The sequence below is a fragment of the Rhinolophus hipposideros genome (genome assembly GCF_964194185.1).
Source record: "Rhinolophus hipposideros genome assembly, chromosome: 15".
Taxonomy (NCBI): domain Eukaryota; kingdom Metazoa; phylum Chordata; class Mammalia; order Chiroptera; family Rhinolophidae; genus Rhinolophus; species Rhinolophus hipposideros.
This window is the reverse complement of record NC_138061.1, coordinates 14,151,707-14,178,299: the sequence shown is the minus strand read 5'-3', so window position 1 is coordinate 14,178,299 and position 26,593 is coordinate 14,151,707. Positions and strand designations below refer to the sequence as shown.

The 26,593-nt window shown below is 43.0% G+C and overlaps 1 protein-coding gene across 3 annotated transcripts in view; it reads left to right on the top strand.

Moving 5' to 3' along the window:
* The window catches only part of CASP7 (caspase 7), a 33,352-nt gene that overhangs the window by 2,111 nt on the left and 4,648 nt on the right, over positions 1–26,593 (top strand). For all 3 annotated transcript variants that reach the window (XM_081075304.1, XM_081075303.1, XM_081075302.1), the window contains 5 exons: positions 3,435–3,538; positions 23,666–23,799; positions 24,172–24,300; positions 25,232–25,407; positions 25,779–25,908. In XM_081075304.1, the coding sequence (XP_080931430.1) occupies positions 3,435–3,538; positions 23,666–23,799; positions 24,172–24,300; positions 25,232–25,407; positions 25,779–25,908 (673 nt within the window). The remainder of the gene's footprint in view (positions 1–3,434; positions 3,539–23,665; positions 23,800–24,171; positions 24,301–25,231; positions 25,408–25,778; positions 25,909–26,593) is intronic.

Sequence of the window (26,593 nt, the reverse complement as noted above, 5' to 3'; positions counted from 1 at the left end):
CTTCTCTGAAGAAACCATAGTTTATTTCCTGCATTAGAGGGTAAAAACTCCCGCCTTCTAGCAATGCTGTGAGCGCCAGATGACATTGGAGTAGTTGAGTTCCCAGCATAGCCCCTTCCTTTTCCAAGTGCTGGAGGTGAGAGGTGGAGGTCCTCGGAGCTGCTTCTTTTTGAGCCTTTTAGAAAGATTGTCTTCATTTGGCCAAGAGTAGGGTGCAAGTTGTATCTTGTCACTTTTCTGAGGAAGCAGCTACAATGAATTCATTCCCCCGACTGGGGGTAAAAAAAGTTCAGATAATAAATAGCAGGAAGTGATTTTCTTACCAGATGTATGCCAGCCACCTATAAAGAAATAATGGAAATAATTAGTAGAGGATTTTTGTTTTCAGTCCCCACAATAGGTGCTTAAAATATGGATATAATTTAAACGTACTGGTGAAAGTTGACAGCTGAATGTTTTCTTGAGTTTTGCACACAACTCAAGAAATGTTAAACCTTTACCATAGAATGTGGTACACAGTGCTTAGCATTTTGCATGCATTGTTCCATTCAGCCTCACAGCCACCTGTGACTGAGGCATCATTGTTTTCCCATTTTATAGATGAGGAAACTGAGCCCGAGAGAGGTTGAGTACTTTGTTCAAGGTGCTAACAGATAGAGGAGCCAATTTAACCCCTGATCTGTTGACCAGGACTGGGCTTTCCATTGTGCTCCTGGGGTCCCTTTGGTTCTGTTGTGTGTCCCATATCAATAGTTCATTCAGGACACTGAAGGATTAACAAATTTTAAGTATATTTTAGTTATAACATTAATATAGAAATATTTATTGAATGCCTGCTATGTACCTGGTACTTTTCTGTGACTGGAACAAGAAAGGGATGATTATTAAGTTAAGCTCTTCATCTGCAAATAAAGTTTTAGTGGACGGTAGCAATAATAATAACGAACAACAACAACAAACATAGAATGCCTGGTACCGTTAATGCTTTATGTATATCTTATATTAATTCATTTAAAGAGAAGGTAGACATATTTAACAATTGAATATGCAGTATCCTATGCATGACTGCTCTTTGAGCCTGAGCCCCAAGAAAGGAACACATACAGGAAAATAACATCAGGTGAGCCCTCTCCAGGCACAGAAGAGCTAAGATAGACCTGGATTTTCTTAGTGGGCTATGATGATGCCTGGAAATAAGGGGTCAATACGAAGTCTTGGCTTGATTGAAATGGTGCAACTGAGATCAGGCACCCCACTCGCACACCATCCTTGTTTTGGGTGAACTTGGTTTTACCCAGAAATCAAGCCCAGCTTCACAGGAATAAGGAAGTCACCAAATGTTTAGCTTTATAGACCAAGAGTCTATATAAAGGAGATGAAATAAAAACTGTTGAGCATTTCTGCGTGTCTGGATTTACCCTTATTTCCTCTAGAGATGGGGTTATCTCTGTTTTCTAGAAACATTTTGAGTCCTAATCTGAAAAATCTAACTTCTCCCCAACTGGAAACATGTCAGTGGCATTGGTGAGGTTTGGTGACGTGTTTAGAAACAAGGCCCGACTTCTCACTGTAGAGATCTGTTGTGGAAGTCTTCTTCCCTCTCAGTTCTCTCCTCACTGCCCAGGTCAGCCCTAAGTGGAGCTCAAGGCCACCAGGTGGGTGCTCTGTTATCTTGGACACCTCCCCCCCCAAGCTGGATTCCTTCTCCCCACCTCCAAAAGTCATTACTTGTGCTCTGGGTCACAATATGTTCTGTCAAATAAATGCCTTCTTGCTTTCCAACTGCATGAAAACATCCCTGGGTGAGCCTAACAGGAGAGCAGACCTGCATCTGCCAACTGTGGTCTGCTCTGTGCAGTGGCTCAGAGATGGACACCAGAGAAATTAGAGGCTGAAGAACCTTTCCTTTTCCCTGCATTCTTGAGAGCTGATCCCTTCACGGTGAAGGAAACAGGACTTGATTTAGGGGGCAATGACTCTGGAAAAGGCCCTGCTTCTAATCAGCTACATACCACTTTTAGCTATTTCTCTTCCCAGTTTTCCACTCAATTATCATTTATTTAATACACTCCTCTGAGTGCCAGGTGCCTGTGCCATGGTCAGGTTTGAACCAAGAAATAAGCGGAGTGCAAGTACACAAGACAGATACAGGGTTTGTAAAGGGAATGGGAGTTGGGAGGGGTGAGATAGGAGTAATCAAGGAGGACCTCTTGGCGGAGGTGCCATTTAAGCTGGATTCTGAAGATTGAGGATTAGCCAGCTGGGCAAAAGTGGCATGTCCAGCAAACATGGGGGTGGTGACTTCCGGAAAGAGAACCATGAGCCCAGATGGAACCCGAAATGAGCAGAGTGTGCCCAAGGATGCTGGGCAGCTAGGAGCTAAATGATGTGATAGTGAGGGGTAGCCTCTGGAGTGCTTGTTGCTGGCTTCAGATCTAAGTCCTGCTATTTCCTAGTCATGTGACCTGGGACAAGTTATTAACCTTTTCCAGCCTCAGCTTCCTTATCTGTCAAAAGGCAATGATCAAAGGCCAGATCTAACAGCGTTATTGGTCAGAGAGATGATCTAACAGCATTACTGGGAGTATTAAAGAAAATAATGCTGAGAAAACGGTAATAAATGGGAGTTTCTATTATGTTGGTACTTCTTAAAGTAGAGAGAGTAGGTGAGTAGGGGATCCTATCAGCTGATACTGATCCTAGATCAGCATACTTTTTTTGTAAAGGGCCAGGTCGTAAATATTTTCCACTTTACCATATTGTCTCTTGTCATAATTACTCAACTCTGTGATGGGAAAGCAGCCACAAACAATTCATAAATGAATCAGTGTGGCCGTGTTCCATTAAAACCTTATTTATAAAAACAAGTGGTGGGCCATAGTTTAAAGGGCCTTAAAAATCTAAGGAGATGGGGTTAGATTGGAACTTTCAGATCGCAGGGATTTCTTGAAGATTATTGAGCATCAAATAGATTTGAGGAAATCAGTCTTGGAAGACCCATGAAAACTCATACGAAACAGAAGGCTTTATACTACAGATTATTCATTTTATGAACTAGCTTCGAGTGATGCCGGGGCAAAGGATGAGCACCTTATAAGCTGTCAGGAATTTAGAGCAGTTTCTTGTTGTTACAAATCTTGCTGGACCTTCCACAGCTTCTCATACACAGGGAACATTTAAAAAATCAGGGATGCTGGATTAGAAACTCCCTGAGGGCAATGACTTGGTTTTCTTCCCCACTGTATACCTGTCTCTGGAACAATACCTTTGAGATAGAGTTGGTACTCAGGTATTTGAATGGTTTAATGGGACAGAAACCCTGGAGTCTCAGTGTGTAAGACTGCTCATTTCTAGGCTTACGTAAAAACGGTGTTACCTAATGAGTGTTATTTCAAAGGACCACACTGGGTACCAATTTTGTTTTCTCTTTCCAGATGGCAGATGATCCAGGCTGTGTTGAGAAGCAGGGGGCTGGGGATTCAGAATGCCAGGATGTAGTTGATGCTAAGCCAGACCGGTCATTTATCTTATCGCTTAGGTAAGTTTCCTTCTTGGCCAGGTTAATCAGGGGCCTGGGCCACTTCGCTCTGCCGTGCTTCTGCCATCTCTACCCACCCACGGGGAGGGGGACATTTCAGGAAGGGGGTTTATGCTGTACATGGGAGGTTTGCACAGGATTCTGCTGGCTTTGTGTGACAGCACTTGGGTCCCCTGTTAAAAGCCCAGGTGTGGGGGACAACCAAGCCACAAGAGTCTCCTGCTCAGTGGATGTGCACCTGGGTGGCAGCTGCCCAGGAGTGAGGGGCTGTCATCAGAGATGATCTGCAGCCACACTCCTTCAGAGCAGAGCCTGGGTGCACTCCCACCCTGTGCCTTCAGAGGCACTGCACTGGGGAGAAACCTCTTGTGTACTGAGTCCCACTTTCTCCTTTCTTGAGTTTGTTTTTAAAATTCTAAATTTTACATTTAATCATCATCATTATCATTTCATTTGTTAAACTGTTGTATGTCAGCCCACTATTGCATGTATTCCTTGTAACCCCAGGAAATGGTCCTATAGTTATCACCATTAATAGGTAGGGAAACTGAAATGCTAAGAGGTTTAATAGCTCGCTTTCTGATGACAGTTAATAAGTGGTGATTGGAGATTAGAATCCAGATGGTGCCAGCTCCACTCACTTAATGGCTCTGCTGTGCTTTCCATTTAGAAGGAGGCTGCAGGGATGTGGGGGAGCCCCGTACCTCCCCTTAACATTGGTCATGGAGGGGCAATGAGTGGGGCTTCCTGACAAGAAGCAGGAGTGATCTGTAAATCAGATGTATCAGACTTCTTGGTGTCTCCTAAACCAAGGGACAGCCAAGGGGATTAAGCTTGTGGTTAGGGAGTCCTCCCAAGCAGTGCCCAGGAGGGAAAAGCTGGCTCCCTGCAACATCCCTGAGAGAGCCTTGGGTCATACCTCCCAAACAAAACTCAGAAAAGTGGGAAGATCCCAGCTTCCTGGACCTGAATTCCACTGGCATTGGCTGCCATTTAGGGTCAAAGAATGCCCGGTGAAATGACCAGAAAGTTCAATTCCAACTCCTGAAAACTTTTCAAAGTCCTGAGTTAGTTGGTCCAGGATGAACCACTTTGCACTGCAAACCCTTTACAGCAGCGGCCTTCAAAGGTCTTTGCTCACATGCCCTCAGATAATGGAAAACTACACATCCCTTTGTACATTTTAAGATGACGTATAAATTTCTTGTCAAAATAGTTAAAAAATATATAATAATATGTTAGTTTCTCAACTTGTTGAGTATTTGGGCTAAGCAAGTCGCCTCTAAGTGAAAGAGAAACAGAAATCACGTAAGAATCATTTCATAAGTCTTAGTAAAGCCCTTCGGTGTACTTCCCAGAAATTGTGAAAATGAATGATGTAAATATTGCGATATAAAAATCATTTCTTTAAATGTATCCAGTGGAATCTAAATACATAGTAATTTTATAACCACCTTTATTCATTAAAAATGTACATCAACACGCTCTACTTTAACAACTAGAATTTTTATGTTGTTTCTTTTCTCCCCTGAACATTTTTTTAAATTCTATTTCCTACCACAACAATTTATTCTGATATTAGATTTAGTTGCTTGAAAATCTTATTGATCATCTCGTCATATATCTGTATGACATATGTATGTACGCATATGAACATACGCATAAATTTTAAGATTTTTTTCCAGGTATCATGAGTATTGATAGTAATTTTTTCTACACTAAGTCACTATTAATGTCTACTAGATTAAGTTACTGTTTCAGCTATTAATCCATAGTTGATCTAAACAAATAAATGTTGATAACATTAGCATTATTGTCGACGTAAGAAATCTCCAAACCTGTAGAGAATTTTTATGAGTTTTTTTGAGTGAATCTGAGGACATATGCTGAGGAGCAAGATCTCAAATATCCTGGAGAATAACAGTTTTGCAGCTTCTTTAAGCATTTGAAATTGAGGGAATGTACATTGAGGAAGGCGGGAGAAAGCAAGATGGGGATTGGATTACAGGATAGTTAAAAAGATCATGTGCTCTCTTGAGGGTTAATCAGCCCATCGAGGGGTAAAACTTCTGACATTTCAAAGGTATGTTAACCTAGATGCTCAAGAACAATGGACAGATCTGGTTTAAAACCTTTCACTAAAGATGTTATCAGCCAGGAAACTTCTGGTAGAAGTGGCGGAGTAGTAGGTAAATGCTGTACTCGCCTCCTTCCACGACCACATCAAAATTATAATTAAACTGCAAAACAGCCATCATTGAGAATCGCCTGAAGTCCAGCTGAACAGAAATCCTACAACTAAGGATATACAGATGAAGCCATATGAGACTGGTAGGAAGGATGGAGATGTAGGATGGGCTGGTCCCACACCTACCTGTGGTGGTTCAGAATCGGGAGGGATATTTCAGCTGTGCAAGTCCCCCTCGAGGAGTGAGGGGTCCCAGCGCCCCACACTGGGCTCCCCAGCCCAGAGTGCCAGGAAGAGAAGTCCCCACAAATTAGTGGGGACTTGGTGCAATGGAGGCCAGCCTGAGTCCCAGGCATTCCTCTTAAAGGGCCCACACATGGACTTACTCACACTCGACCTAATCTCAGCGAAGGCACAGTAGCTTGAAAAGCACCAGGGACATACAGAAAGGAACTGAATTGTCTGGCTTTAGAGTGGGGGCTTGTGGGACAGCTCTCTTGGGGATGGGCAGGCACCATTGTTCCTTTGTTGAGCCCTGCGGCCACCAAGTCTGAGTCTCCAGCAACCTAGCTAGCACTGCTCTCGCCCCACCGGGGTGATTCCCTGAGACCTCACTGCACCCAGTTCACTCACCAGCCCGAACCTCTTTCAGCAGCCTTTCCACACGAGCTGCTGGCCTGAGCCTATGCTGAGGGCTTTCCTAAAAATCTCTTTGAAAAGTCCACAAACCCCAAACAAGCAGCCGCTGGCCTCATCCTGCCCTGTACTTCTTGCCAAGTGACCCCAAACCCAACACTAATGGCAGCCAGCCTCAATTGGCAGTGTAGCCTCTCTCAGGCGCCTCCAACCCAGCACCGGCAGCTACCAACCACAGATAATTTTGTAGCTCCTACCAGTGGCCCACGGCTGAGCACAGGCAGCAGCTGACCTGGGTCTGCACCACAGCCCTTCCCAAGAGGCCCCAGAACGAACACACCCAGTGGCCAGATTCAGACCACACCAGAGCACCACCCAGGTAGCTCCACAAACAACACACTCAAAGGGTGGGCTCAAAAATCACCAGAGCCATACTGAAGTGTCCTGCTCTGTGGGGTCAGCCCCTGTACAACAGCTCATGCACTGTAGCCATGGCCACTCCTCATAGTCAGACATCCTGAGAGTCAGTCCTACCCACTGACATGCTGAAAACAGTCAAGGCTCAACTACGACAGGAGGGCACACACAACCCACACAAGGGACTCCATTGCAGCATCTGGCTCAGGTGACCAGGGAGACTTCACCACTGTGGCTGACAGGACATCTACATAAGGCCATTCTATGAAGACCAGGAGATGTAGCAGCTCTACCTAATACATAGAAACAAACAGGGAAGCAGCCAAAATGAGGAGACAACGAAATAAGTCCACAATGAAAGAACAGAACAAAACTCCAGAAAAAGAACTAAACAAAATGGAGACAAGTAATTTGCCAGATGCAAAGTTCAAAACACTGGTTCTAAGGATGCGTAATGAATTTAGGGAAAGGCTGGATGATCTCAGTGATAACTTCAGTTAAGAGATAGGAAACACAAAAACGGAGATAGAAAACAAACCAAAAAAGCAAAACCCTTTCAGAAATGAAGACTTCAGTAACCAAAATGAAGACTATATTAGAGGAAATCAACAGATTAGGTGAAGCAGAGGATCGAATCAGCAAAAAAAAAAAGAATCCCAAATATTGAGGATAGTTTAAGGGGCCTCTGGGACTACATCAAGTGTAGGGTACCAGAAGGAGAAGTGAGAGCAAGGAGTTGAAAACCTACTTGAAGGAATAATGATGGAAAACTTCCCTAACCTGACAAAGAAAATAGACATACAAGTCCAGAAAGCACAGAGTCCCAAACCAGATGAACCCAAACAGGCCCACACCAACACACATCATAATTAAAATGCCAAAGGTTAAAGATAAAGAGAATCTTAAAAGCAGCAAGAGAAAAGCAGTCAGTTACGTGCAAGGGATCTCCCATAAGACTATCAGCCGGTTTCTTCACAGAAACTTCATAGGCCAGAAGGGATTGGCAAATAATATTTAAAGTGATGAAAAGCAAGGACCTACAACCAAGACTACTCTACCCAGCAAAGCTGTCATTTATAATCAGGATAAAGAACCTCCCAGACAAGAAAAAGATAAATGAATAAACCAATATAACCAATATATAAACCAACATAACAAGAAATGTCAAAGGGACTTCTTTAAGAAGAAAATGTAAATAATAAAATCACACTAACTACATACCTGTCAATAATTACTTAACTGTAAATGGATTAAATGCTCCAATCCAAGACATAGGGTAGCTGAATGGATAAGAAAACAAAACACATACATATGCTGCCTGCAAGAGACTCACTTCAGATCGAAAGATAAACACACACACAGAGAAAGTAAAGGGATGGAAAAAGATACTTCATGCAAATGGAAATGAAAAACAAAAAAGCTGCTGTAGCAATACTTATATCAGACAAAATAGACTTTAAAACAAAGACGAGACAAAGAAGGACCCCATAATCCCACTTCTGGGTATTTATTCAAAGAAACCCAAAATACTAATTCAAAAAGACATGAATCCCCATGTTCATTGCAGTGTCATTTATAACAGCCAAGATACGGAAGCAACCTAACCGTTCATCGATAGGCAAATGGATAAAGAAGAGGTTTTACGTACATACAATGGAATATTACTCAGCCATAGAAAAGAACGAAATCTTGCCATTTGCAATAACATGGATAGACCTAGAGGATATTATGTGAAATGAAATATGTCAGGCAGAGAAAGATAAATACCGTGTAATTTCACTTATATGTGGAATCTAAACAACAAAATAAACAAAATAGAAACAAACTCACAGATACAGAGAACATTTTGCCAGATGGGAAGGGGGTTGAGGGGATGGATGAAAAAGGAGAATGGATTAAGATGTGCAAATTGCCAGTTATAAAAACAGTCACAGGGATGTAAAGTACAGATAGGAAATATAGTTGATAACATTATAAGTACTATGGTGTCAAGTGGGTACTAGACTTATTGGGGTCATCACTTTGTAAGTTATAAATGTCTAATCATTATGTTGTACACCTGAAACTAATACAATATTTACATCAACTGTAATTGAAATATAAAATATTTTTAAAACGTTACAGGCCTGGGGTGTGACTACCCACTATGACCTGCCCAGTTAGGAATTTATGATCAGATCACCTTGTGAGATTACTCTCTATAGAACCCCTTTTTTCATCTGCATGATTAAATCATTATTCATGAAAGTAATTATTAAATGGAAATTCCATTGAAATTGCAACTTACAATGGAATGAGTTGGCTTTTAAAGTTAGTTTATGAATAAATGAACAAAGAATACTTATTGCTAGAGTTTAGTATCACCTCTTTTTCCTGTTTTTCATTTTTAAAGATAGAAACTCTGAGAAACCATGAATAAATACATTGGATGGTAGGAGTTTTGTTATATTAATGTCACTTAATTGTTTGAATTCCTTCCAAATTCTGTGCCAAAAATGACAACTCAATTAGGACCCTCTTCAATTGTATTGAAAATCACCTGACATTCAAAGAATTGTTATTCAGCCCTTAGAGACATTTAGTTTTTCGGTTTCTGGGAAGTATACCAAAGAGGCTTTATCGAAACTTCTCAGACAACTGTTATTTTAAACCTATTCCTCTTTTAGTTAGAGGCAACTTGTTTAACACAAAATACTCCAACAGAGATAAGATAATTAAAATAGCATCAAGAAACATTTCTCAATATCCTTTTTTTTTGGAAAATGCTTTTAAGCTATATGCTGTTAAATATATATTTTTTGTTAAGACCTTGGAGCTACAAATGTAGTTCATTCATTTGTGGAAAATGTCTACTGTGTAATCTACTTGAGAAAGCCAGTTCTCGTCAAAGCAGTCAGCCACACCAGACCTGCTTTCAATCAGTAAAGGTCTGATACCATTCTTTTTTGTTCAGTGTGTTATTATGCATCCCTGTGATCACCATCTTGCTTTTGAATTCTAATTGTTGGATAGAAGAAAGGGAGAGAGGAAGAAAGGGAGAGGGGAAGAGAGGAAAAGGAAAGGAAAGGGAACGAATTCCAATTTTTGGATGGATGGGTGGATGATGGGGAGGGAAAGAGGGAGTAACAAGCACAAAGCCCAGTGCTGTGTTTACCTCCTTGAGTCAGTGTTTGCTTTGCTCTCGCATGACTTGAGGTCAACAGCGATATTATCTTGGGGAATAATCAGGGGTTGAAAGAGGCAAAGTTACTACACAAGAGCCATATCACTCCCATTCCATTCTATTTCTATTACGTATATTATTCTCAATAAATGAATTTGGAATAACGCGGTGTGGTCCCAAATAGCCCCATTTCTAATGCCATCCTTTACCCTCATCAGACTCGTGTATAAGTTGAAAGCCCCACCACAGTGCCTGATTCAAGAAGACTTACAGACACTGGTATTTGAATGGTCCCTTTGTTAGATGACGTGGAGCTTTCAACATCATCTAAGATTCAGGATGGGTGAGAGATGGGAGACTGGGACAGGGGAAATGGTGTCTCATCCAGACCAGTTTTAGGAAAAAATACAAATGGAAGTTGAGGATCTGGTTAATTGATTCCCTTAAAACTGGCGGTATCTGACCCCTTGGAAAGTCTTCGGGAACCCTGTTTGAAAACCTCTGCCTTAAAAACCCATCATAGATGTGGTCTGTGGTGTGGGCTTTTTCCCTAAGTCCTTTAAAAAAAGTAAGCCTGAATAGTTTTCTATATTCTGGTCCACTGGGTGTTTGTTTGTTTTTTGTATAATAGTATGGTTGATACTAACATGAAGCTTCATGTTATCAAAATAAGCATCCTTGTAAATTATTTAAATTCCCATTTCTGAACTGCTTATTTTAGTTGCATGGATTGTAAGACATGATTATTTAATTATTAAATAATACTGAGTTATACTAAATGGCAGATTAGTGTCTCATCCTTCCAGGTCGTGAAATGTTATTTGCTTATTTTCTCTGCTAAGCACGTGACTTGAACCCATGTATTAGATGATACACTGGCCTACCAAGGAGGCAGTGAATTTGAATAAAATTCAATCAGGTTTTGCTTTGTACCCTTAAATATCAGGTTTTTCACGTACTTCAGTAAGATGGAAGTTGCTTTCATCTACTAAGGTATTACTGGCTTTAAAATTAGCCGCTTGTGATGCCATTTTTGGTCATCAATTTGTATTTCATTCGTTCAGGAAATATATAAGGAGTGACAGAGTGAAGTTAAGTTCCTTGCACCAAGTGCCACTGTTGAGTAATGGCATGGCCAGGATTTGAACTTGCATACACCTGCCTCAGAGTCTCCTGGTCTGCTAGGGAAGGCAGACGTGGAGCCGGTAACTGAGGTGAGTTGGTGCCAGGAAGGAGCGGAGCAGGGCCCTGAAGGAGTCACATTCCAAAGGCCCCCTGGAGACAGTGAGGTGTGCTGAGACTTGATGGGGAGGGGTTAGTCGGTGGAGAGATAAGGAAGCCTTTGATCCAGGATCATTCTAGCTGGCAGGATTGTGGGATGTGGAGGGATGGCAGAGGGGAGATGGAGGGAAATGGGCAGACACCAGATTTTAGAAGGGCTTATCTGCAGGTCACATTAGGATTTGAAATCAAACCTAAGAACAAGGAGGTCACTCGGGGTGTAAGCAGTAGAGTGACTTGATCCTTATACCCCCTCCCCCCCCACCTACATGCACACAAATAAGGAACGGCCGAGCTGCACTGTGGAGGAGAATGACTGAAAAGGGGCTTTGTGGGAGAGGAAGCGAGTTCGGAGGCTGTGGCTGTGCTCCAGGCAAGAGTGGGGAGTCTGGATGGCAGTGGGTCCAGGCAGGTGGATGGGGCCGGCCAGACTCCAGAGTGCCTGGGAGGTAGAAGCAATGGGACATGGACCAAGTAGGAGAGGCTGAAGAAGCAGAGACGAGGAGGAAAGTGGCACTTGGACCACAGGGACCAGTTGAAATCGTTTACTCACCAATGAGCCCTCTTGCTAGAAAAAGGGGTGATGAAATTTACATTCCGTTGTCATAATGACAGAACCACACCAGCATTTGCCACTTTTCATTGTCCCCCTGAATGGTCCCGCTGCCTCTGCTTTGCTGACCCAGACCTTATGAGAAACTTGGATGGCGTCAGGGACTTCAGGTGTAATGGGATGAGACTGTAAGTGTGATTCAGAACAGTGTGGTTTGACACAGAGAGTGAGTGTCCATCTCCCCACCTGTCTCTAAGGGAGGACAGACTGCGCCCTCTCCCCCACCCCACCCCCCTCTCCCGCCCCAGAGACCTCAAGGATTCTGGGAAAGGGAAAGAAGCCTCCTTTCCCCTCAAAGCGTGGATGACGCTTGCTGGCCCTAGGTCGGTACTTCAAGCACTCAGACCTGGCTTGGCTTTTTTATCTTTCTGCCACTAGATGGAACCACAGCATTGTTTTATTTCTATTCTATTTGGGCCTTGAATACCAGACTGTTCTTTCCTTGACAAAACAAAAATTTATTAACATATTTGCTCATTTTCTGGGTACCTAAGAACATTTGGAAAACACAGCAAACCACAAAAGAAAAATATCCAAGGTATCAATTTAAAATTAGTGAAGTGTTTGGACTTTTAAAAAAATGACTTGAGGGAAACAACCGGGTGCACAGTCGGCATTCTTGTGAGCCCTGGTTTATGGTGCGAGGCCTAGTAGCATCTGTGAGCTTGCAGAGGGGTTCCCCTGGGTGTAAAGGTGACCCTAGCACCTAGTACAGGTTACCTGCCATCCAGGTTAACTGTGGTCCCTGCCCTGGATATAAATTCAGTTTTTTCTTGAGTGTCTTGGTTGCAGCTATAAAAAAGAGCTAATAACAGAAAATAGCTAATTGCTGAATTGCAGGGTACAGCCTAAGAGCTGGGGAGAGGAAGGAGGAGGAGGGCAGCTAGAAGAGGAATTGGGACCTGCGTTATCAGAGAAAAGGCAGTGGGATTATCTATCAGGACTAAGAAGAGCCTGCCGGCCAGGGCTGGGTCCATGGTGGGTATACATAGCACAGGTTCTGGGAAAGAGAGTGGAGACCCTTGGATGGGGTGAGTTTGGTCCCGGTGCCATCTCTGGGAGCTGTTGCAGGTACAAGCCCAAGCCCTGTACAATAAATTAAAATATTTAAATTAAATTCCATCATCCAGCATCCTGGATGATGGCCTAGCCCCGGAACCTATCAGCTGTGAAATCTGTCTGAGCTCTGCTCAAGGTCAGTATTAAAGGCAATAAGAACGAAAGTAGCAAACATTTCGCACACTCTCCAAGTTCCCCGGGGCCTCGGTGGAGCCTGTGTGTCCCTGCCCGGGGGTTTTTTATCCTTCCAGTTTCCAAGAGAAGAGAAAGGCTCGTTTTCAGAACTTTAGATAAACTCCTGATTTTACAGATCTCCGGGACTTTCTCCTCCGTATCATCTTTGCATTCCAACCAACCTTTTCCCTCCTGGAGTGTGTTTAATAATTTGGTTGTAATTCTTCTTTCTCCTGGGCGGCAACTGGGGTTTCTCCACCCGTGTTATATGTAAACAGGTCCCTATTAAAAAATGTGTTATTTGTGTAATTATAAGAGACATCCAGGTGGCCTGCCCTTTCATTTGGAGAGGGAGGGAAAGAGTGTTTCAGAAGAAGCAATGCTTTGGAATTGGAGGAAAAGGAAAAAGAGAACAAAGAAAGCAGACCTTAACTCGTTCCAAAAAATGTGTTCCAAATTAAATGAAATCCATTCGGTCACACCCATTGATTGAAAGAAGCCAGGTCTGGGCCCCCTAAAGGGAAAGGAACATTAAAGCTCACGCAGGGTGTTTACTTTTTAATGAAGGAATCCTTCAAATCCAGACTCCAGAATACTGGGTGCCTGTCTCCCAAACTTGTGTGTAAAGAGTAATAAAGATTTAGCGCTGTATTTGAAGCGGTGATGATGCCACTTAAAATGGCGGCAGTGGTGGAGTGGAGTGGGACAGCCCAGGTTCCGATCCTGGCCTTGCCTCCCACTCACCCGTTGAGGGATGATAGTAAGTCCTTTGACCTTTTTGAGCCTCCGTTTTCTCATCTGCATAATGAGGATGTGAACACCTGTCCACTGGGTTGTTGTGAGAATTAAATAAAGTAACTGTCAGCTTGCTGACTTACCTGATGAGGAAGAAATGAGCATCGTAATGTTAACATTGGAAGACTCCTTAAAAGGTCATTTGTGGGTGGCCGTATGGCTCAGCTGGTTAGAGCGTGTGCTCTTAACAAGGTTGCCGGTTCGATTCCCGCATGGGATGGTGGGCTGTGCCCCCTGGAACTAGATTGAGGGATGACAACTTGACTTGGAGCTGATGGGTCCTGGAAAAACACACTGTTCCCCAGTATTGCCCTGTTCCCCAATATTCTCCAATTAAAAAAAAAAAAAAAGGTCATTTGTCCAGTTCCCTTCTGTGATGATCAAGGAAAGTTAAGACCAGAGAGGAAAAGTGCTTTCCCCATAGTCGCCCAGCATGACAGGGACCAACACCCAAGCCTAAGTTGGAGTCCAGTACTCCCCCCGACTCCCATTACATCAAGGGCACCCACAACTGCAGAGGCGTCAAACTGTTTGACCATGTTAAACCCCCAACAGTGCAGTTTTTTTCCTCCTACCCAAGTGGGTCAGCAAATTGAACTCTTCATTGAAACTGCTTCCCTTCTGTGTCATTTCAGCTAAGGGAGATATATGGATAGCTGTTCCCACAGGGCTAGCAGTGGACTTTCTGATAAAGACGGCCAAGTGCACATGTAAGGAACAGTGAGCCACGTGGTCACAGGGCTGAGAAACTTTGACATTATATAAATGTACAAAATGTACAGAATACCTCCAGTTATTTTAGGTGCCAGCTCTTCTAGAGGGGAAAAAAATCCGCCTTAAGGTTAAAAGGAAAAGTGAGGAAGGGAGGTAAATAATGAAGTTTTCATAGTAATAGAAATTTTAAAACATTGTTAGTATAAAGTCTAGTAATAGAAAAGTACTATGAAAATAAGACCCGTTGCTTCTCAAGGAATAGGTGCTCACAAGTCAGGAATGTGTACAACGGCCTTGCATGTCCCAGCCCCAAGCTTGCTGGATGGAGCTTATGGCTCTCTGTCTGGCAGGCATCTGTTATGGGGAGTGTGAATACTGATGGAAGTGACGGAGATGGATGAGGTGGTTGAGTAAGAATGAGGACTGAAGTGTTAACTGCTCTAAATTCTGGAGCCTGCAGCCATCCTACAGACTTCACCGTATCTGTCACTGAGTTAGAGGCTATTTAAGGAGAACTCAATCCTTTATTTCCCCTGGATGATTTTTTTTTTTTAAGTCCTCTGTCAGTTTTTATTGTCAGAGGTCTCTCTGCTCCTTTTTTTCAAGGGGAAGTGGAAAGTGTGGAGAGCGATAAGTTAGCATGTTGTAAACTGACATTGTTTCTGAAGGCCAGTGGATTTCAGAGAGAAATGTACAGAGCCAGTTTTCTCTCTTGTTCAGACCTAAGCATGGAAATGAGTAGGAAGTTTGCCCAGGGTAGCAGGTGTTGCAACTTTGTCAGCTTCACACCTTTCATTGACTGTGACCTTGACCCAGGAAATTGAGAAAAGCTTAGCTGAGTCGTTTGCTTAATAAGTATTTGGTTTGTATGTGTTCACATTTCCCCCTTTGCATTTGGAGGGATGAGACGGGAAACCATAGTAACTACTGGATCACTTTGTTCAAAACCATTGAAAAACATCTACATGCCTCATGTGAAAATTAAGGTATCTGGCTAGTTGTTTACTGCCTCGCTAGTTGTTTAGTGCATTATTTGTATTACTACTTTGAATATCTTTAAAAGGAAAAAAAAAAAACCTAACGAATCTGAACTGTTTGATTCACCACAGACTCATTTCCTGTTTTTGTTCATTTGCGTAGGTATCATTTGACACATTTTGCGATTCTTGCATGTGCTGTTTTGCCACCTTTTGTAGATTCGGCACTTTAATGGGGTACCCACCTCTGTGCTCACATGTTCAATAGCTGTGTAGGATTTTATTCTAATCCTTGGTCTCCTGCTTAACCCTATTGTTTCCAGTTTTTTGTTTTTAAAGATGGTGCCACTGCCTGTATCTTGGTGGGGATTTGGGTCTTTTTTCCTTTGGTCCCCATGTTCATAGAGTGTCTGTCTCTTTGTCCCTGGGGTGGGGAGGATGCTGCAGTGTGGAGCCTGGGCCTTTCTGCTGGTCAGCAGAGAAGGGGGAGGCCAGTGTGCCTTTCCCAGCGCCAGTGTGACTGGTCCTATGGAAAACTCCAGCGGGCAGCTCACTGCTGATTCAGTCACAGGCCTTCAGGGCCTGGCGGGCTGTGCCAGTCTTCTGTCTCCTGCTGAGCTGTGAGCATGTTGAGCTTTTATTATTGCAGAGAACAGGGAAACTCGCTGCCCATCATCACAGGGCGAAGCCTCTTTCTGATGCAGAGGGGCGTGCTTTCAGATGGAGACATGAGGTACCGCCTTCTTTCCTTTCCTCTCAGTCTTGCTCTGTGCCTTGGTATGTCATGACGGTTGGGGATGCCCTCTGTTGAAATATCGAAACCATGAATGAATCATCGCAAAAATATTTAGACAAAGCAACTACGAAAACCAGAGCTCTAGTTCCGAATGAAACATCCCTGGGGAAATGTGTGCCTGGGGGTATGTTTACTTTCGTGCTGATGAATGTCTGCACACACATCCAGCTACTGCAGTCCTATTCATGGAGATGCTTTAGAAAGCAAGTCCAGAGCGGTTTGCATGCTTATAGTCTCTTCCAGATATAGAAAGGTGTATTCACATTTCGAGCAGCCTACAGGATCTGTAATAGGATAAAACCTGTATCCACTCTGGTGATGGGGAAAATTACATTTGCGCCCAGAGTGGATTAGAAAAGTTCATCATGCACTTTCTGAGATTTTTCACTTCTTTGTAAAGTAGGCAGAGCATTTTTAACCCTGTCATGTTTTCTGGTACGACTCGTTTGCAGTAGACTTCTTCAAGGAGGTCTTTTTATATAAACAGCCATCAGTTTGTAATATTTTGCCTCCTGACTTTGTTGAAATGACTGAGTTGGACTCGCGCTGTGAAATTTGAGGCTCCAAAAAATGGCTCTCTACCTAAGAAGTTAGGATAATCTAGTTCCTTCCTGATAATCGATGCTGGCATTAGCTGCGTTTCTAGCAGAGATTTGAGCTTATTTGCACGCATCTGGGAAATTCAGATCATGGTTCTTGCCCAACAGGAAGCATGGTTAGGAAGCTCCGTAGTGAACCAGTGTATTTTCGTGTACACGTAATGCGCGTACTAAGTCATTCTACCAGGCTATCCTAGTTGTTGCAATCTTGCTTATCTAGCCCTAAACACAGTGACTTCCTGGCCAGATTTATTTTCTAAAATCTGTAGCCAGTTGTGCAACACATGAGTCTTTAAGAGGATTTAGAACTTTTGATTCACTGGTCTGGTGTATCATGAGCCTTGCTCTTAACAGCAGGTTCCAAAACAAGAATCCTGTGTTTCTTCTTAGCCAAGTAATGTTGGCCAAAGTCTTCACAGTGTGAAAAATATCGAGATAAATGCTAGACTTATCAGCAGAGGATTAGAAAAGGGAGGAGTAACAAACAGGGGGAGGGTAGAATGGGAGGTGGTAGAATCTGGCTTAAAAAATACCCTGGCCAGCTTTTATTTGCTGTGTCTTTCCATGCCTCGTGTCTGGACTTTGCAGGATACATGGGATAATGATTTTTAACACACTGTGTAAAGCTTAAAACACTATACCAATACTGATGATACTTGTTCCCAGTGACAAGTGGTCCCTCCACCATTTGTACCAATTGTCAGATGTAGGAGAAAAGCTTATTTTCATTGATCTGGATTTAAAAGAACCTCAGTGTGCCCATCTGTCAGGGTCTGTGTCACAAAAGTTGTCGTATGTTCCAGCATCTTCTGCAGAAAGGCCATATGAAACCAGGACAGCAAGAACAGCCACTTTTAGAAAATCTTCTCTCCGGGGGATGATTGCCAGCTGAGGAAGTTTCTAATCTGGATCTTTGAAAGCTTCTTATTACCCTTCTCATTCCCTGCCCGGCCCCTAGCCCTGGGAGCACCTACCCTGCTGAGCTGTGGACTGCTGCCATCTTCCTGCCATCGGCTAATTAATTAGCACAGTCTCTTTGGAGCCCTTGAGGCCTTTGTCCTGCCCAGTGGCAGTGGTTTATCTGATGACCTGCTTGGCTCTGGCAATTGATTTCCAAACAGACGGCAACTCTTTATGAGTTGCTGGTGGTGAGTTCTCCAGCTCCACCAAGGGTGTGCTCTGGATTCACCAACTTGATGCAAATCAGGGAGAATAAGGATGGCGTTGCAGGCTGAGTGGCATTTCCTGGAAGCATTTGCTTGTGGCAAAGTAATTTCAGTTTAATGTTCAGCTCAACTGGGAGACCGTACAGGTTTCATGGAGAGTCGTAAATCTCATTCGTGGCCCTAAATGCCAGGGGTCTCAAAGGCTGTGCCCATGTGGAGAGTGGTGTTGGATAGGCTGGGACGAGCTGATGCTCTCTCTTCTGCCCAAGAGTGGAACTGGCAGGATTTCCAATTCCATAGGCTCTAGAAGTGGCTGGGGGACCTGAAACAAGGGTGGAGCTAGTAATGCAAGGTCAGAGCCAAGAAGGCCCAGGGAATAGGCAGATAGGCTAGTGCCGAGGCCCTCAAACTTCAGAGGGTGTGAGCTTCTCTAGGAAATGCCCAGGCCTGGCCTGAGACTCTGCTTCTGTAGGTCTAGGATAAGGCCTGCGACTGAATTTTAACAGGCGAGAAACCTGGACTAGGAGACTTGGTGCTTGGCCTTAGAATAAACCTGGGCACTGCCTCTGTCTAGCTTTGTGATTTTGGACAAACTAATGTTTTTCTATAAAATGGGGTGAATGCCTCACATTTAGAAAGATTATGTGAGATGATATGAAAAGTGGTTAAGAGATCAAAAGATGGTACATACTTACAACTATTATTGTTATTATTGACACATCGAGGAGGAAGAAGTTTAAAAGGCGAGAGAGAGGGGTAACAGCACCACGGAAAACAGAAAAATAGGGTGTCCAGGGAGTCCTTTCAACAATTAGCACAAAAATGTCAGAATCCACTAATCTTAGAAATAGGTCAGATCTTGAAATCCATTTGCAGCAAGTGATTTTTCACTGTGAATCATTTTATTTCAATCTTTTGAGTAATTAACTTATTCACAGATACTAACAAAGGGATACAGTCAAAATTCCTTCTGCCACTCCTTCCTGCTGTGCTGCTCCTGGCCCCTCATCACACATTATTTAATGATATATAATAGTAATATTAGTAAAAATAATATTTACTAATACTATTAGTAATGATAATTACCATTTACTACATGCCGCACACTGTTCTCTGTACTTTGTGAATATTAACTTGTTTACAAGCTCTGAAGCAGATGCTATAATTTTGTCTTTTTGTGAATGAGGAAACTGAAGCTCAGAGAGGTTAAGTAACTTGACCGCAGTCACTAAGCTGTGTGGTGGAGCAGGGTTTTAAACCCAGATGGTCCAGCCCTGGAATCCGTGGCTTTATCCATTGCATCATCCTTCAATTGTTTCTTGATGCAAATATAAGCAAATATCAAGATGTCGTATTTTCCCCTCATTTTTTTTCCCCAAAAGGTAGTGTATTGCTTTCATTGTTCTGCCCTTTTGTTTTGGTCCATACTTAACACTACTTACTGGAAATCACCCCACATCAGGACAGAGAGAGCTTCCTCATTCTTTTTATGTGATACTAGGTGGTTTTGATGAAAGACCCAGCCCTTTGTGGTCCAACCAGGAAGTGGAGACACAAGTGGACTTTTGTACCTGTCCCTCTGGTCATTGTGGGAGTAAGGGGCTAATTGAAGAAACGTGTGTCTGTCAGCCAGGTCTTTTAATTGAGGGATGCTGTTGAGGTTCAAAATTGGAAATAAGAGAGGCAAGGGGGAACAAAGGGAAGAAAACTTGTCAGTCCAAAAGCATTTCCAAATGGTGTTAGGTGTCACCCACAAAAGGGATACTTAAGCAAAACAGTTCTCCTGTGTTCCTGAATCAGCAACTAGAGGCTCCCCTAAAATAGTTGCCTCTCAGAAATCAGTTCCCTCCTAAATGTGAGGCTCTACTTAACTAATAACTCTGCAGCAGCCTTGCAGCAAGAATTAGCAAAATGGACATAATGCACTACTCTCACAAGAGTCTCCAAAGGAGGAGGGGGTAAAAGAGAAAATCCCCAGAAGCTGCTCCAAAGCCTGACAACTGTTAGGTGGTGGACTCTAATCTCTTGGACTCTGATTCTTACAGAATATGCTTGTATGTAATGGACTTCAGTCGACTTTTTCTTTCCGGGTGCTTTCTCCCTAATGCCTTTTTGACAGTTATTTCCTCCTTTTCTTTGTCTCCAGTTACATGTGTTAAGCTGATCACCAGGTTTTATTCCCCCAATGTTAAGCTATAGATGGAGTTTTCGCAAGGCCAGTGCTTCTTAGGAAGATGAATTCAACGGGAGTGAATTGATAATCACTCTCTAGTACATACACATCTGTGATCTGGGAATACCTGCGTTTAACAAACAGCTACTTTGGTTTGAAGGAAAAATTAATATTGACTGACTCAAATCCAGAAAAAAGAAGCAGATATTAAGTTCATTTTGAAAATTAAGAGTTCAAGTTAGGGTTAGGATAGGTAAGGGAAGGAAATTTTTCTTAACTCCTTTTTGAGATATTTACCAAGGATAAGAATCACATTCAATTTCAAGGTACTTTTCACATGGAAAGTATTTTCTTTATAAAGTATGCATATCTTTATTCCCTTATTATGTTTCTTTAAAAAAAAAAAAAAGAACAGTTAAATTTCCAAATTCTATTGTGAATGATAGAAACAAGGTCCTTTTTTTTCATGGAACATATATCCAAGCCTGTTTTTCTCATAAAAGATGCTCAGTTTTGCTAATCATTGAGAATGGGCTAATGGGCTAATGACAGCTTAAAAACATCACAGTTTATTTATTCCTTGGATATCGTTGTACAGTTTGTTTTAAAATTATTCATATTGCAGAAGATAGAAGTTGAATTTTATCTCTGAAAGGGCTTGAGTGCATAAATTGTCCTCCAACGCTCCAGACTTAGTGCTACTCTGATTAGGGTCTTTGAATGGCCTTGAATGACTTAAGAAAGACCTGTCAGGAGCCAATGAGAAAATGCAGGTGAGCGTTTAACAAGACCCCAGCTCATAGTAAGCACTGACAAATGTTGATGGCTGTTATCGTGACCTAACAAATGGGTATGATTTGCCCGCTCCACCTACTACCTTAGAGGCATCAACTTGAAGACCAAAGATTCTGTGTGTATGAGAAAGGCTGTGCACAGATATTTCCTTAGGGGTCACTGACAAGGCAGCACTAAGGAAGTAAATCCTACTCCTTCCCGCATGGTATGTCCTTCAACAGTGCAGAAACTTCTGCACTGATACTCAACTTCTCTGAGCTTTCATGGAGGCCTGAGAGGAGAGAAGGCTGCCGAGGATTGGCTGCTCCCACCGAGTCCCCCGTCTAATTCTGTGAGAGTCCCAGAAGCCTCCATTTTCTAGGTAAGTTGATGCCCTGTGAAGGGCAGAGACTCTCTGACTTAGGTCACATGGATGGCTGGATGCAGACCTCTGTCTGACCCCAAGTCCAGTGCGCTCTTCAGTGCTGCCTCTCGGGAAAGAAGTGTGAACAGGAACTCACGTCACCGTTGTAAACAGACAGCAAGAAAGAGAGGGAGAAGAGAGGAGAACAGATGCAGGATATTTCTCTTTTAAAAATAAAATGTCATGGGAGACATTTGGCCTTATACAAGTGGAGGAGAGAGTCATATTGACGTTGAAAAATAGCAGTCAAGGAATCCGAAGGTTCACGTACAGAGCCCATCTGTAATCTGGAGCAAGCTAGTTTGGAGGGGATAAGGGAAAGGCCATGTCCCTTTAGAGAGTCTGAGAAGCTAACAGATAAGAGTCAATGAAAACTCAACGTAAAACACCTTTGGACCCACAGTCATCAGGTAACAAGCTTAGTTTTCACTTTCGCTTTACTTCTTCCAACTTTTGCTGAGAGCTTGGGGAGAAAGGCGGACAAATCATTCTAAATTCTAACTCATCTCCAGGGCATTGTGCTCTGGATGCTGACATGGAAGTCTGAGGTCTAGGCGATGGTCCCCTTTGCCAGTCACAAGCTGGGTGACCTTGGACAATGCCCTGCCTCTCTGTGGACCTCCATTTTCATATCCAAAAAATGAGGGAATAAGACTCCATTCATTCATTCATTCATTCATATAACACATTTTTTACCAAATTCCCCTGACTAGAACCTCTTGTATTATATAGTATTTAATAAAAGTGACAGATTTGACTTGTTCCTGATCTTAGAAGGAAAGCATTTAGCCTTTTATCATTAAATATGGTATTAGCTGTGAGTTTTTTCATAAATGCCCTTTTCAGGTTGAGTTATTTCCACTGTAATCTCAGTTTATTTACTGTATTCATCCTAACAGGGTGTTGGGTTTTGTCAGATGCTTTTTCAACATAAATCGAGTTGATCCTATGGTTTTTGTTCTTTATTTTATTAATATAATGGATTGCATTAATTGATTTCTGGATCTTAAGGAGCCTTGTATTCCTGGGATCAGTCACACTTGGTCATGATTTATAATCCCATTTATAGATTGCTGAATTTGACTTGCCAATATTCTATTAAGGATTTTTGCCTCTATATTCATAAGGGATATTGGTCTGTAGTTTATCACAAATACTTATTGAGTATCTTCTGTGCCAGGCATTGATCTAGGTATTGGGGATTCAGCAATATTTCAGAACAGTTAAAAAAAAATCTTCTTTCATGGAACTTACATTTGAGTGGATGACTAGCAAGGATGCTATCCCCTTGCATTTGACAGTTTTTTCTCTGTCCTCTCAATGATACCCCATGGTCCAGCCTCACGACTTACGCGCTAGACTTTTGGTGAACTGGACTTCAGTGTCTGGGGATTAGAAGGGACCTGCTTTCTTTTTTAAACATCCACATCGAAAAGGGCACACATCAATTTTCACTAACTGACACACCCTTGTAGCCAACACCTGTATCAAGAACAAAATAGACCAGCCTCTGAGAAAGTCCTTGTATCCCTTTTAGTCCCTAACCCTCGCACCGTCGGAAAACCACCTCCAACTTCTAATTCCAGGTATTAGTTTTTTGAACTTTATAAAAGAGTCATACTCTAGGTGCCCTTTTGCATATTGGTTCTTTCACTGTATTTGTGAGATTCATTCATGTGGCTTCATGGCGTCATGGTTTGTTGATTTTCATATATACATTGTATCCATTCTATTATAATTGGAACGTTTGGATTATTTCCTGTTTGGGGCTGTGACTACACAGTACTGCTGTGCACATGTGTGGCTCTGTCTTTTGGTAAACATGTTTGCTCACTTTGGCGTATATACCCAAGAGCGGAATTGCTCTGTCATAGGATATATTTCAGTTCAGTTTTAGTAGATTCTGCCATTTTCAATTCCGGGTGCTATATGATCACCAACTCATAATAGCCATTCTGGTATCACATTATGATTTTAATTTTCATTTCTTTGGCATCTCATAAAACTAAGATTTATGTTCCTTTTAAATGTGACAATTAAACAGAGTCATCGGTTTAGCCCAGGTATTTTCTTCACAGATATTGCAGCTATTACCCCTTTCATGCTAGTGGTAAAATCAAGAAGCCATTACTGTCCAAATTTCTTCCACAGCCCCTGACTGTCTTTATATCTCCGCAGTGAGAAGAAAAATGACTCTGGGAAATCAATCAAAGCCACCCGGAACCGAGAGCCTATGTATCAGTATAACATGGATTTTGAGAAAGTGGGCAAATGCATCATAATAAACAACAAGAACTTCAACAGATCGACATGTAGGTGTTATGGGCATGGGCTCACCTTTCTTGTTCCCTTCCAGTTTCTTCAACTTGTGTTAAGACTTGTATAAGACGTTCAGCAGAGGATGCTGTGCCCGTCTGGTGGGCAGACAGCCTCTCTGTAGATGGGATTCGCATGTCCAAGGGAAAGGGATGCAGAGAAACTGGGAGCTTTCCGTCTAAAGTCCCACCATGTGCATTAGCTGATGTGGGACTTGGAGCAAAGGGCTGAGAATCAAGGGGAGCTATTTGGCCTTGACTGGAGGTGAGAGTTAGCACTTAGCTGCACTTGACTCCTGACTGGATGATTCTGGCACACAGTGCTCAGCCAGGGATTGCTTATCATGAACTTGTGCTTGATTCCCATAGGTATGAGCGTCCGGAACGGAACAGACAAAGATGCTGATGCCCTTCGCAAGTGCTTCCGAAACCTGGGTTTCAACGTGACGGTCTATAATGACTGCACTTGTGAGAAGATGAAGAATCTGCTGAAGCAAGGTCCATGCCTACCCACTCTTCCCTCAGTCTTTGTTCTGCCCCAGCGGGTCAGAAGGATGCTTTCCCAGGACACAGGGATTTCAGCACGGGAAGCCTTTCCTTCCTCAGGGCCACTCCATACCTGTCTCCACAGTAGAAAACTTAGATCTCTCTCTACAAAGAGAAAATCGACTTAGATGACAGCAAGAGAAGTAGGTTCTGTATATACAGAACCGTCTCAATTTCAAAAGGCTAATTCCTGGAGAAGTAACAAATCTAGGTCGTTCTGCCCAGAACAGTTTAAGGGTAAACTTTTCTCTGGTGGCAGGTAAAGAAGAATAATCCTCATGTACCTCAGAACTACTTTACCCCATCCCCCAGCCCCTGGCTACCACCATTGTGCTTTCTGCCTCTATGAACTTGACTCCTCTAGGACCTCATAAGTGCAATCATGAAGTATCTATCCTTTATGACTGGCTCGTTTCATTTAGCGTGATGTTTTATTTTCTTTAACAAATACTTGTGCGGTACTTATTATGTGGCCTGCCTTGCAAATATGAATTCATCTATTAGGTATATTGTTCCCGTTTTACAGACAAGGACACCAAGGCACAAAATGGCAAAGGAACTTGCTCAGTGTCACAGACCTGACACACAGCAGGGCCACCCCCTTCAACACCCCAAAGTGCCTCCCCGCAGCTGCCTGAACCCCTCCCATACTTGAGGCTCACCTCTTCATGAAATCCATTCTGGTTTCAGACCGATTGAGAAGTCTAGAATGCTCTCGCTCTCTCTCTGACTTCTCTCCCTTGGTCCTCCTCTCTAGAGGGCTGCTTCTGCCCCTCAACACCCCTTTGTCCGTGGCAGCTGCCAGGCTGGAAGGGAATACTACAGCTGAGGACCCACAAGACTTAGGTTTTAACTTTGCAATGTTCAAATCGCTTGCTTGCAGCTTCTGAAGAGGACCACAGTAATTCCGCCTGCTTTGCCTGTATCTTATTAAGCCATGGAGAAGAAAACTTAATTTATGGAACAGACGGCATGACAGCAATAAAGGACTTGACGGGCCATTTTCGGGGAGATAGATGCAGAAGCCTTTTAGAGAAACCCAAACTCTTCTTCATTCAGGTAATCCCTTTTCAGAGTCAGTACAATTGAAAGTTGGAAAGATCACCGAGTCACTTGGATTGTATCCTTTTTACAAATCTACGTGCTGTTTCAATCGGGGTATGAAAATCTGGGTTTTGTTTTTCTACCTCTAAACACTTGGCAGCTGTATTTGCTTCCGATACCAGATCGTGAGGGTTTCTTGAAGACTTGGAATGCTTTTATTTGCTTGGCTTACTAATTGAATTCAACATTCATTCAGGCATTCATCAGATTGATCATTAAGCTCCTAGTACATGCCAAGCACAGTTCTAGGCGTGGGGACACAGCAGTGAACAGCTCACACATTGCCATTCCCAACTCCGTGGAATGATGTCTGCTTTGCTATTCAGGCGTGCCGGGGGACAGAGTTCGATGATGGGATCCAGCCTGACTCGGGGCCTAGCAATGACACCGATGCCAATCCCCAGTGTAAGATCCCGGTGGAGGCCGACTTTCTCTTCGCCTATTCCACGGTTCCAGGTATCACCTCCATTGTCTGCTAACTGGACCATGCCATTCCACCATCAAAATGCTGCAGTGCTAAATTACTGCAAACATAGTGGCCTAACACACACAAATGTACGTCTGATCATACGATGCTGGAGGTCAGAATTCCAACATGGGTTGGCAGGGCTGCGTTCCTTCTGGAGGCTCTAGAGGGGAAAATCCATGTCCTTGCTTTTTCCAGCATGGTAGACTGTCCTGCATTCCGTGGCTTATGGCCCCCTTCCTCCAGCTGCAGAGCCAGCAACTTCACATCTCTCTGACCCTTTTTTCATTCCTACATGGCTCTCTCTGACCATGGGAGAGGGTCTCCTCTTTTAAGGACTCCTATGATCAGATTGGGCCCACCTGGATAATTCAGGCTACTCTCTCCATCTCCTTTTCATAACCTTAATCACATCTGCAAAGTCCCTTTGGCCACAGCAGGTAACATTCAGTCGCAGATTCCTCAGTGAGAACCTGGACGTCTCTGGGGGCCATTATTCTGCCTAGCACGGGGATATTTTCACTTTTCTCTCCAAGAGAGCGGAATTCTCTTATTATTGCTATTCTCATTGGTAATTGGAAGAACAGACATTTCCATAGTATTTTAAATTTATACGGTGTTTTTCATATTTTGTACCTCATACCATCCTTACGATAACTATGTAAGTGGTTAGGA